The following is a 13,209-nucleotide window of genomic DNA, read 5'->3' as shown; positions in this document are numbered from 1 at the left end:
CTACTCTCCAGATTCCAAACACATCTTTGCTCTGTAAAACAGGCAAGGATGAGTTTAGAGGTTAAAAGTAAAAAAAGTCTCTGAGATTACCACCGTGTTCACCACCTTTGGTTGGCAGAATAAGGCAGCATAATACGTCAACACTCAATGATCCAAATAAACCATGGGTGAGGGAGGCTGGGTAGCTGCATGTCAGTTCTCCAAGTTAATTCTATTCATACATGCTTTCTTTAAAGCTCCTTCTTTGCAGTTTTCAGAATAAGAAGATACAGGGGACAGAAAAATTCAGAAGGTAATGAAACCAGTTAGCTTTAGAAAAATGAGAGGCACTCTTTCGGAAGAGAAAGAATTTCATTGTGATGTTATCATGAAAAATGTATTCATTCAAAAGTAATTTAACTTCATTTATTGACTTTGAGAATAAAGGTGACTTTTATTTTCACAATTCTAGATATTGTTAGAATTTCACACTGGAACTAGGGTACTAAAAGAAAATTTTGGTGGAATGAATTTAGTTTTCATGTGGCAAACTCCCTCCTGGCAGCTCAATAAATTTTCAGGAAGCTATCATAACGTTGAATTAACTTCTAAAACAAATTTTAATATTCTCTCTACCCAATTAGGAAGTTAGAAGGCATTTAGATTAGACGCAATTGGTAATAGTTCTCTGGGGGTGTTGATACACTTGTCCACTGGACCCAAGTTTCAGGACATTTAACTCTTTGATTGCAGTCTCTTCTAAAATAACTGAGGGGTGGGGAGGGGAGGAAGAGAGACTTTCCTCCCAATTTTCTCCTTCAACCTGCAGCCCCTTCTCAAGGCTCCGAATCAAAATCTGACTTCTTTGAGGTGTCAATGTCCTGGTGGTTTGAAAAGCTGAGAGAATAAAGGGGCTTAAATTTAGTTGTGTTTCACTTTCCACTTTAGCATAGAAACAAGAGGTGATCTTGTCAGATTGTGAAATACCACCCTCGTGTAAATGACAGCTTTTCAGATATACAGAAAACTGAATATGCTCCAATCTTTGGGCGTATTTTAAACTACAGACTGTTTTCTTCCATCACTTTGGATTTGAGGGGAGGGGAATGTTTTCCTGCTTAAATTCAAGATCGATGCCCCCTGGCCCAACTCCATGGTCCTTTAAACTCATGTACAAACAATACCCTTTCTTAACTTCAGCGAGGTTTTAAAAAACTGTTTCAAGTAAGAGGAGATTGAGAAATGTGAACAGAAAGTAGCCTTCGGCAGCTGGAATCATTCAAAATGTGGGAAATCGCTGCTCCTGTAATCCTTTTCAAAAATAATTACCATTTTACTGGGCTTTGTTGGATTCAGAGAGGTCGTCGTTATTTTCTCTTGAATTTATGGGGGGAGATCAGATCTGAGTTCTTCTAGTCCCGTGGCCAAAGTAAAATAAAAATGTCAAAGTGAGTGGGTACATGGGACAGGAGGTGGCTACTGGAAGGTGAGTGAGGATGAGTTGAGCTTCCGAGTATTGGCTAGACTGGCGATCCGATGCTAGTCTCCGGCGGCTTTCCCCGTGCAGTATTGCGGGCCACCTGCCACGTGCTGCGGAGCCTGCGCTTTGCCGGAAGGAGCGCTCTCCCGCGCCAGATGCTCTTGCTGGAGATGCCCTAACAGAAGGAAGCCAAAGTAGAACCACTGTGTCCAGGGATGAACAGCTAGACCTGCGCGAAAGTGGGGATTGTGGTCCCGGAGGACCGCGCCTACTGGCCGCGATCCGTCCTGGGCGCAGTGCTGCGTGGGCACCTTGGCTGCTACGGTGTCCTGAGACCTGATCCAGCGCGTGCAGACCCAGCACACTCAAGCCTGAGCGGCGCAGGGCGGGGCAGCCCTCCAAGCTAGGGTGAGCTGCGGGGGGCGGGGGGGGTGGGGACTGAGACTGGGACCCGAACGCCCACTTCCCGCATTCAGGAGGGCGCACTCTTCAGGTGACAGTTCCCTCTTTTGCCCCCAAAGGAAAGACAGACAAGCGGTTGTTGCTTCTGGGCCCTAAGGTTAGGATCGGAGTGGGAGGGCTGTTCTGCTTCACCTGTGCGCCTAGACGGTTGGAGGCTCCAGAAGCCAGCCAAGCGCAGCCTCGTCTCTAAAAAGAGGCTCAGGTAAAGCTGGACTAAGGGATGTCTTTATTTTAATTTACTTTCAAATAGATTATATGACAGTTAATTAAAGAAACTTTCCGATCGCTCAGAATGGCTCACATTTATAAACCGAATTGGAGTTATTTACCCATTTGTAATTCCGGCAAAACCAAAAATTGAACCCCGAAATAATTTGCTTAAAATAGTCACGTTTTAGAGACAAATATATCTTTAAGAGTGCTTTGTTCGCAGTTTTATAGGCTCAGAACCGATGTCAGACTTTTTGTTGGATTTAAACTGGGGAATAACTAGAATTCTCTTGCCTCGGTAACCCACGCTGCCTCTTCCCGGGGTCAGGGCTCTCAGTGCAGCCAACCTCTGCCTCGCCCCGTGCTCCCACGTCTGGCCCACCATTATTCCCGTCCGACACCTGACCAGTCATACAGAATGCCTCACTAAATTCATTCCTAAACTTGTGGTTCGGAGGACTCCATTGTGACACCCCCCTCCCCAGGGGGCTGGGGGTGGTGGCGCTTGGGGAGAATGGAGAGCTGCGAGCGTCGCAGGAAGCAGGTGAGAGCCGGGAATGCTCTCTGGGCAGGAAAGAGAATGTGTCTCACAACTGAAGTGCCTTCTCCTTCACCTCTCTAAAATGAAACAAAATCGCAGCTGCTGTAGAAAGGGCTGAAGAGGCTGCGAGAGACCTCTCTGACTTCCCTGCAGTTCCTAGGATGACTCTTCTTGCAGCCAGAGTCCTTGTCTCAAAAAGTTACCGAAACTTTAAAGGGCGCCGGAGGAGGAGACCCAGGACGGCCAGGGGCTGGCTAAGGCTTCCTGCACTCCTCGAAAGCAGCTCGCCCCGGGAGGAGCCAGAGGCGGAGAGCTATAAACCCGGACCCGGCGGGTTCGGGTGGAGCACATTCAAGAGAAAGGGGAGGGATCGCATTCCGGAAGAGCAGAAGGGGCCGGCCCCAGAGAGTGGAATTGAGGTGTGGGAGTTGGCGGCGGGTGGATTGGATCCGAGAAGATGCTAAGAAGTGGAGCAGGACAGCGGTTACAAGCTCCGGTCACTGCCATTTCCCCTCCGAGGGAGCTCCTCCTGCCCTGGAGGGGTCTCCGGACTCCTTAGACACCCTGTCTGAGAGAACTGGGAAGTCCTAGGGGATTCCCGGGCATAGCGCCGTCCCTCTTCGCCCATCACTAGGAACCTAAAGCAGAGAATCTGCCCCACCGAGCCACCCTCGGACGCACACACTCAGCTCTCCAGTGCGCGGCCGGGGCTCTCCCACAGGACCTTTGCTCACCACTCATCAACATTCTTTCCCCGTTTCCCTTCTCCCCACTTCTCTCTGCTCCTCCGTGTCTCTCCAGCTTTAGCCTGGGAAATCCCTATACCTCACGGCACGAAGTCTCAGGGCTCAAGCTCCGGGCTGCGCAGTTCGCCGCACCCTTGGCTACTGGGGAGCCCTGGGAAACACACCCGCATCCCCTCGGGCCCTCGTCCTTCGCTCCCCATTGGGCCCCCAGTCCCCGCCCCCCACCCTCCCCTACCTCTCCGCCGCCGGGGCGTGGCGTAAGCACGCCGGCCCCGCGTGGGGTTTAAATGCCCACTAGCGGGAGCCGAGGCGCTTCTGTGCCGGAGCGCGGTCGGGGCTGGAATCGTAAGGGTGGGAGGGGAGCGTGCGAGCGGGATCCCCAGCCACCGAGCGCGCTACCCCTCGTTCTGCCGCAGATGACTCGGGAGCTTGGGTCCAAGCGTCGCCCATGCTACATCCCTGTGCTCCGCCGACCGAGAGTTGATGATACAACTCTTAATTGTCTTCGCTGCCGGGAGCCATGAGCTGTCTGGATGTTATGTACCAAGTCTATGGTCCTCCTCAGCCTTACTTCGCAGCCGCCTACACCCCCTACCACCAGGTACGTGTCTCCTCCCGGCCAGTACCTCGGAGACGGGTGGCGCGCTCGGGCTTCTCCGACCACCGCCTGTACTCGGAGGTCCACGGCGCCTCCGCGCGGGCCGCGGGCGTTTAACCAGCGGCGGGCGCCGCCCGGATGCCGGGATTGCCGGCGCTGCCACCCGTTAGATTGAGCTAACCCCTTTAGCTTGCCCGTTTGCTCTCTGGGGAAGGCAGCTAAGCCCTGCTAATGCTTGCCCCGGTTTTGCTGGGAATAAGCAGGCGAGGATCGCGCCTGCTGGATTTTCTTAGTGTCTGTGGGACTCCAGGTTTGACCCAGCCCGAGCCCAGTGCCGGTGTGGGGAGATTGGCGCAAAGCTCACGCACAGAAAACCAATCTTTGGTCCCAACAAGAGCAAAAGCCTGTCTTTGCTTTCTGTTTGAGAGCCAAAGACCCGCGTTCTAATCCCTGCAAGTTTATCAAGGGCATAGATTTTTTCCCGTTTCAATTCTCAGGCGATCAGGCCAAATAATTCCAGAACCAGAAAATTCGTTACAACAGAACCTCACGAAACGCATTGGTTTTATAATCTTTGTTTTGCAAAGTTTTGGAGAATATTATTGGGGTACAATTGACTGAGCAGAGGCAAGCTTCATAGATAATACTTTACCTTTCAGGAACTTGAGTAGCTGAATAAGGCTGCCCTGCCATCAACAAACCCACTTTTAAAAAGACCACTTAGCCCTGGTTCTGTAAACTCAAGTTTCACTTAATTATTCCTATTTCTCTTTTCTCTGGGCTGTGTCTGGTGAACAGTTCTTTCCATTTCTTCAGCTGATGTAGTGGAAACTGAGGAAAGTAGTCCAGGAAAAGAACAAGATCACATTGGGGCGTAGGAGGCCGGACCAGGTTGGAAAGTGAGGGCCTGGATTCCTGTTTCCGGGAAATTGAAAAACACGCCAATGTCGGAGTCCATGCTTTTATCAATTTTACTTGCAAATTCAAAATATCTATTCAGCTTCTGCTTTTCCCTTCCCTCTCCTCTTTTTTAAACTTCCCAAACAGGAGTTTGTTTAGTCTCAATGTTAATTTTAGGAATCACCAGAGTCCCTTATTGTATGCCTAGTGGGAATGTGCTAGAAGTGATGATATTGCTAAATAACTCTTTAGACTTCAATGTCTGAGATGAGCTCCTTCCCACGCTGGGACTACTGCAAAGAGAGGTGGGTTGATTTTCTATTTTTGGTCCTTTCTCCTCCCCGACCCTGGACCAATCTGCTGCATTAAGATCTCTGTTCATTTTTATATGGCCCTGCGTCCTTCTTGGAGGCCATCTCTGCCTGCATAATGTTTTAACATTGCGTTCAGTTCGTTACTCATTTCTAAGAAAACGTTTTCAGCAGCTACGCTTGGTTTTTTAAATCACTATCAGTCACAATTACCCAACCTCAGCCAAGATCTTCAGCTCCTCCTTTTTATTACTTATTACCTCAATGTGTACAGAGATGATGAGAGTGGCAAGTCTCATAACCCACTGGTTTTTCTTTACTAAAAAGATCTGTTTAAAAATTGAGACACACTTTTAAGTGGACAGTATATGGGTGACCAAATATCAACTTGTGTTTATTAAAATGATCCATGTCATGATGTTATTCCACCTTTTTACCCCACATAATTCTGTCGTAAGTGGAACTTTTTCACACCTTCTGTGGTAGTTCTTCCTTTACAGCCTGGTTGTGTGCAGTGGATTTTTTCTATTTTAGTGTTTCATCATGAGGATGCTTAATCTTGCATCTTATACATCTGCCCTGGATTCTCAGGCAGGGAACAGTCAGGCTCGAACTGGACTTGGGTGCCGTTTACCCTTGGAGCCTGATTTTAAAAATATGTCTGCCCTGAGCCTGGCTCTGCGGTCAAACTCAATTCATAACTGAGCTGCTTATGCGTCTTCCCGAACCGTCACCCTGACACCTTCCGAGAGCTTTCCCTGTGGCCTCACAGTAATTCCTGGGTGACCGAGGCACCAAAAGGGCACTGTTCCCCTTAGTAAGTCCACCCTTGTTCACCTGCAGGTTGAGAGGTCTGCTGGCTGTGAAGCCCAAGTTATTGAGCACCGGACTTAGGCTCCGATGCCAGTTGCCCCCTGGATACCTTAGGGATCGTTGAGGGATTGCAGTATGAACCCAATTTGCCATCACTTTTGAAATTGACTTCTCGCTTCTTTCTCTCTTTGAGCAGAAACTAGCCTATTACTCCAAAATGCAGGAAGCCCAAGAGTGCAATCCCAGCCCCAGCAACAGCAGCGGCAGCGGCAGTTCCTCCTTTTCCAGCCAAACTCCGGCGAGTATAAAAGAGGAAGAAGGCAGCCCGGAGAAAGAGCGCCCACCAGAGGCGGAGTACATCAACTCCCGCTGCGTCCTCTTCACCTATTTCCAGGGGGACATCAGCTCCGTGGTGGACGAGCACTTCAGTAGGGCCCTGAGCCAGCCTAGCAGCTATTCCCCAAGCTGTACAAGCAGCAAAGCACCGCGGAGCTCCGGGCCCTGGCGGGGTGAGTATGGGGCTCCACTGGCCAGAGCAGATAGGGAGCCCTCTCAGCCTGGGGCTCAAGGAAGTGCAGCTGAAAGAATACTAGATGTCAGAGAAGAGGTGAGGAGGGCCATTTAAGGAAGGTAAGGAAATCAAAGGAGGAATAGGCACAGGCATAAGATCTCTCCTCCACGAGGTAGAGAAAAGCAGAGCAGAGCAGTGACCTAGAAAAAAGCACCAGCCTTGGAATGGAGAGGCCTGGGTTTGCATATTGGCTCCGCCACTCCCTAGCAATATGACCTTGGGCAAATCTTTTAACCTCTTTAAGGTCACTTTATTTACTACTCTCAAATTAGAATAATACTTGCCCTTTTAACTATCCCTGGAGATGGTGGTAAGACAAACAGAAAAATATATATAAATGTGCTGTGCAAATGTGAGAATCTAAGCAGTTGCCACGCCAGTGGGGAGGAGTATCTTACAGGGCACTTACCCAGTTTATGAAAGTTTGCCCAGAATGAAAAGTCATAGGCCCCACTGCAAGCAAAACCTGCTGAAGAATGTCTCCTAAAACCTACCTGTGCTTTTTGTCATGTTTTATTTACTCTTGAAATCTTGAAGCAGAAAACATCTTTCAGTAAGCAAGTAAAGTAACAAAGAAATAAAAATGTAGGTACAGCCAAAACATCTTTAAGGGTTTTCCTCAAAACATATCCCTCCTTATTGTTCTGCACTTCCCACAAAGCACAGCTTACCCAGCCGGGCATGATGATTTCTTGGACAAGCCAACTAAATCTCCCTCCTATTCTGAAATTTCCACCTCCCTTTATTACCAAGAGAAGGGTGGAGTTAACTATTTGGTGAACTTTCTCACTAAGCTTAGATTTTGATGTGTACCAAACTGAAAAATTAGGACTTTGTTGTAGAAAGGAAAACAAATATTACATTTTGGGGGAAATGACAACGCTCATCCTCACTTTTTTCTCTTGAGTCTGACAGATTGTACAAGCCTTTCCTAGACAAGCTCCAAAAACATAAGTTTTAAATACAGAAAAATTTTTTTATTCTCTAGTTGCCTAAATATTTTTAATAGGAAGACTGTTCATTACTCTGAATGTATTTTAAAAGTATTTACAATTCTCTAGTATGTGTGCAGATGCCTTCCCCAGACGTGCTCAATAAAGGCCCCTTGAATTAAATATCTTTCTTTCCCTCCCTCCCCACTAAAGGCAACAAATTTGATCTAAATGCTGTTCTCTTAAAATGCTTTCAGGCACTCGGGGTCAACAGTGATACTGACAGTAATAATAATAATAATAATAATAATAATTTATTATGTGTGGCATCCACACTTGATGCAGAAAGTTTGTTAATTAAAACTTAAAAGAGCTTTCCCTTCGTGTCCCTCTGTGCCAGGGGAAAAAAATGAAAGGTTTCTAGAAAGGAGGCTAATAATAGCAAGACTTTGAAATATGTCAGTGGACTTCCAGTTTACCAGAGGCACATTTTCTAGAGCAAGAGAGTCTGAAACGCGAGAGGGGGTAGTGAGATCGCTAGGCGGCCGACCAAGAGTGGGAAGAGGTATCTGGCTTGAGGAGAGGCTGCGGGTTGGAAAAGGGAGGCTGTGCCTGCCCGGGGACCGTGGAGGCAGCTCAGCCTTCAGTCAGGTGAAGTTCCCTGCGCTCCAAACCTGGGGCTGGGGGAAGAGGTCTCTCCGCTCTTCCTCTCCTCGGCTCGTCCCCGGGTTTGCGTACAGGACACGTTAGCAGAATCCGAGGAAGCCTGCCTGACCTCGAATTCACAGGCTGCAGCTCCCTGAGAAAGACGCCGCCCCAAAGGGGAGGCTGCGGATCCACCCCCAGCCGCTGCTTTCACGCCCTTAGCCCTGTCCTGAGCTTTCAGTTCTCCCGTGGCCTTGCTGGGTCCGCATTCCTGTCTCCCAGCAGTGACACGCTCCTCTTTTCCTTTCCTCCCTTCCGGCTCGCCTCCCTGCAGATGGCTCCTTCCCGATGAGCCAGCGCAGCTTCCCCGCCTCCTTCTGGAATAGCGCGTACCAGGCGCCCGTGCCCCCGCCGCTGGGCAGCCCGCTGGCCGCCGCGCACTCGGAGCTGCCTTTCGCCACAGCGGACCCATACTCGCCGGCCGCGCTGCACAGCCACCTGCACCAGGGCGCGGCAGAGCCCTGGCACCACGCGCACCCGCACCACGCGCACCCGCACCCACACCACCCCTATGCTCTGGGCGGCGCCCTGGGCGCCCAGGCCGCCACCTACCCGCGGCCCGCCGCCGTGCACGAGGTCTACGCGCCACACTTCGATCCGCGCTATGGGCCGCTGCTGATGCCCGCCGCCTCGGGGCGCCCAGCCCGCCTCGCCACCGCTCCGGCACCTGCGGCCGGCAGCCCGCCCTGCGAGCTCTCGGCCAAGGGCGAGCCAACTGGTGCAGCGTGGGCTGCGCCCGGGGGACCCTTCGCGAGCCCCGCCGGGGACGTGGCCCAGGGTCTGGGCCTCAGCGTGGATTCAGGTAAGCCAGACAGGGAGCTTGGCCGACCAAGGCTCTTCCTGCCCTGTGCCCCACCCTGGGCTGAGTCCTGGACCCCTTAGTTCTCCTTGGAGACCCCAGTGACACTGGAGCCCGAAGGTCTGCGTGGCCGGGTGTGTCTCAGCAGACAGATGACCCTGTGTAATCGGTGGGAACAGAATGAGGAAATAGGGCCCTGCCCTACCCTGGCTGGTAAATATTACAGAGGACTTTTTAAAAACTAAAATATGTTAGATCCCAGCTCTGTGCTGTTCAGTTCTATAGTCACTAGCCACTAGTGTGTCTGTTGAGCACTTGAAATGTGGCTAGGCTGAATAGTGTATACTGGATTTCAAAACTTTGTCCAGAAAAAAAAGAAAGTAAAATTCATCTTACTAATATTTTTATATCGACTGCACGTTGAGTTATTTTCAACACATTGAATAGTGAATATATTGCATTAAATAAAATATATCACTAAGATTCTCACCTGTTTCTTCTTACCTTTTTCAATGTAGCAACTAGAAAATTTAGAATAATGCCTCTGGCTCCCATGGTGTTTTAATTTGACAGCTCTGATCTGGAGTAACTACTAAGACTAGTTTAAAATCCTTTACAGCTGGGGAGAGGGGTGTTTTGTCACCTAGTGACAGTTATAAGAAAAGAAAAATATGACTCTGAAACCAACTTAATGGCCAAATTAGATAGATCTCTTACAAATGTAAAACTTAAGAATATAATTTAAAAGATAATATTATGGTTGAAGAGTTGAATTTGAAAGGCGCATTCAAATAAAGGCTTACCTTTTTGCTTGCTTTGGTTTTAGGACAGATGAAAAAATAGCTGTTATAAATGCAATTTTGGGGTGGTCAGTTAGCTCAGTTGGTTAGACTGTGGTGCTAATAACACGAGTTTGCCGGTTCGATCCCCACAAGGGCCACCATTAGCTGCGCTCTCCTTAAAAAATAAAAGCTATTATTGGCATGTAGTCTTGCCCACTCCCCAGTCCCTCAGATAAAGGATGGATATTTCTGTTGGCTTTGCTTTTACTTTCATTCATGCCCTTTAGATGAATTCTGTGACTTTTACAATAAAATAGTATTTGTCTTTGTCTTTCCTTAAATATTTTGTGCCTTCCCTCCCCCACCCCTTCTCTTCCCTCTCTCTGTCTCTTCTCCCTCTCTCTCTCTCTCTTATTTTCTCTGTGCTTTCAGGTTTACAGCCTCAGGACAAAAGCAAGGATCTGTACTGGTTTTAGACAACCCACCTTCTTCCCTGTAGGTCTCGCTGCCTAGCATACTTGCTGACACTCAGAGATGAATCGAGTGGGTTTGTAACAGCTTCTGATCTTGGTTTGCAGCTCGTCGTTATTCCCTCTGTGGTGCATCCCTCCTGAGCTGATCTGCTGACCCAGGGTTGCCCCTTCCCTTTCCCTTCTGAGCAGCCAGGAGGCTCAGCACCTGTGCCTCTGACTTCAAGGATGAGGACACGAGAGAAGGCAGAGACTTCAAACTTCTTCATGTGTCGGGAAAACCAAAACACACACCTCAGAAATTTCATCTAAAAATAATTCCTTCTGCCGAAAGAGCATATCCAAAGACTCTGAATTATTTTTAACGACTTTTGGGCAAATCACTGGAAATATCTGTGGTCAGATCACTTAGGTGATAATACGTTTTCTCGGAAGGAGGGAAAGAAAGAGAATTTTTGGTGTGAATATTTTTTATGCTGATGTGAATTATTTCATTAAGTAGTGTGTTCATAGCACTACTGATGTCAATATCCTCAGATTTAAAATGTATTTGTATTTGCATCGAAGACTGTGGTAGCGAAAAAGAAACCAATTCCTTCTTCCTCACCTATATAACCTCCAGCTCCCTTCCTGCCCATTCCCTCCCTACAACCCCCCCACCCCCACCCCTGTCCAGACACAAAGACACACTTTTTTCTTTGGATTGTGAACATGGAAGCCTCAGCCTGAATGTGAGTGGCAAGTGGCTTATCTGGAGCCACCTGCCCAAGTCTTACTGAAATGCAGCTGTTGTAGGACAACTGTTTAAAACTCCAGAAATACATCGACCAAGGTGGCACTTCCCAGTGTTTGGCACAACAATTGCAATTGCACTGGCTATATTTTATATGTGTGTGTACATATATCATATTTTTTACAAGGAACATTTTACGATGAAAGAAGAAACCCTTCTCTGCCTTCTTTCCCACAAATTCTGATCCTCACTCTATCCTCCACTGGATGAAAAAAAAGCAACAAGATACCCCAACTGTTTCCACGAAGAAGAACTAGGAATCAACACAAGAAGAGGGAATGTTCCATGGAGTCTTTAATACCTCGAATATATTTCTTAGTCTCTGTGGTCATGAGTTGGTCAATGTAGTGTTGGGACAGGGGAAGGGGTCTCTGTGCGTGGGCAAAGCTGACGGTGATGAGGAAGAAGAAACAAACATTAAAAATGTCTGTTTACTGTAAGGTCGCTGTGTTGTTTCATAAAAAGAAAATAAATGTCTTAGTTTTTTCTAGTGGAATAAAATAATTTATAGTAGTATGATCTGACGTCAGAAAATAATATTACATACATATATATATATATATATATGCATATATACATACATATATATATATATAACTTTTTGTTTTTCCAAAGTGAAACCTGTTTTTCCATGCTGTGTAATCTGTCAACCCCTCTACCTCTCACATCAACCCTGGAAATGAGGAGTTAGGTATCTCCCTTCTCTTTTATAAATGAGAACATTGTGGCCCACAGATGCCCAGGGCTTATCTCTTTCTTAGCATTTATGAAGTCAGAAGCAGAGATAGTACAGGAAACACTACTCCATACACCATTCAGTCAGATACACACTTACTATTTTTCAGAAGAGAATTACTGTTACTTCTTAAATTCTAGGTTCTTAAGACAGTGGAGTTATCAGTTAAAAAGTATGTTTGAAAAATTGGTTATTTTTATATCTTAATAAGTTAGGTTAAGAAACCAAACCTACCAGTAGGGTAAAAAAGATTAAGAAATTAATGGTTTTCCTTTTTTATCTCATGACGCCAAAGTTATTTGTATATCTCCGAGGGAGATACTTTGTGTTATGCCCAATTTGCCCTTGTAGGTTGTTAAAGCATAAAAATATTAGTTCAAATCTTGACCTTTATTGTAACATGAGAGGCAAATATAAACAATAGTGTCAAGAGTTGGGGGCAGTTAAGGGACCTTACTCAGAATATGGCTTAGCAATATTACCCTTCCCATCTTCCTATCATGTTGGTAGCTGCGAAGTAGATTATGATCATTACAAGGACCTATTACTGTTTTTGCTTAGATGGAAGGTACTGTATGATTAAGCTGCACTAGAAGTGATAACAATAGTAATAACTAATGTTAATTGTTTATCCTACACTAGTCTGAGGGCTTTATATATAGGTCAACTCATTAAAGCCTCACAAAAATTCCGTGTGATATGTATTATTATGATCCCCTTCTCATTGACAAGAAAACTGAGGCTCACAGAGGAGAAATAATTTTCCCGGTCGCATAGTTTGTAAGTGGCAGAGCCAGGGTGCCAACCCAAGCAGCCCAGGTGCAGAGACTGCACAGTCATCTACTGCAGTAACTGCTTGTCCACCTCTGATTTATCTTTAGCTCCCCAGCTTTGGGCTTCAGTTCTCCTCCGCAATAGATGAATAAGGAAGGGGAGAGGCAGGGCAGCAAGCCCTGACACACTGTAGAACTTACAGGATCCCAGGTCTTAAAGGAATCACCATAGGACATTGTCCACACTCCTTCATCAGATGCCACTGCCTGTAGACCAGTCAGCCTGATGAAGATTTCCATTCTTCTCCTAGAGGGAATTCTTATTGCTTCTCTTGTTCATTCATTTCAGTATTTATTAGCCTTCAGTGCTCTGAAGCTCTTCACACCCAACCCAACCAAGTCATGTAAGAGTTAGCCTGAGATTTGGACATTGAAGCAATAACTAAAATTAACTTTGGACTTCTCTGTGGATTTTTTAAATCCATGTTCCATTGGCATGGATTACTGTAATGTACAAGCATAAATAAAATATATTAAGTTCCAGCTTGCTTTTCGGACGTTGCCACTGAGTATGCAGTGGAAGCAGAAATCACAGCAGTGCACAGTCT

At 47.1% G+C, this 13,209-nt stretch overlaps 1 protein-coding gene across 2 annotated transcripts; it reads left to right on the top strand.

Moving 5' to 3' along the window:
* The first annotated feature begins 3,714 nt into the window (after window positions 1–3,714).
* VGLL2 (vestigial like family member 2) lies at window positions 3,715–11,532 on the top strand. 2 transcript variants are annotated; one of them, XM_019741324.3, is made up of 5 exons: window positions 3,715–4,019; window positions 6,237–6,549; window positions 8,523–9,050; window positions 10,262–10,324; window positions 10,408–11,532. In XM_019741324.3, exons 1-4 carry the CDS (start codon window positions 3,939–3,941, stop codon window positions 10,303–10,305), a joined length of 966 nt encoding a protein of 321 aa, XP_019596883.1. In that variant the 5' UTR covers window positions 3,715–3,938; the 3' UTR covers window positions 10,306–10,324; window positions 10,408–11,532. The 2 variants fall into 2 exon arrangements, with proteins under 2 accessions (XP_019596883.1, XP_019596884.1); XM_019741325.3 differs by lacking the exon at window positions 10,262–10,324 and having other exon boundaries at window positions 3,730–4,019.
* The last annotated feature ends 1,677 nt before the right edge of the window (window positions 11,533–13,209 follow it).

Source organism: Rhinolophus sinicus, chromosome 2 (genome assembly GCF_057876585.1).
Source record: "Rhinolophus sinicus isolate RSI-liver-muscle chromosome 2, RSI-T2T, whole genome shotgun sequence".
NCBI lineage: Eukaryota > Metazoa > Chordata > Mammalia > Chiroptera > Rhinolophidae > Rhinolophus > Rhinolophus sinicus.
This window is presented reverse-complemented; position numbering and strand designations above follow the sequence as displayed.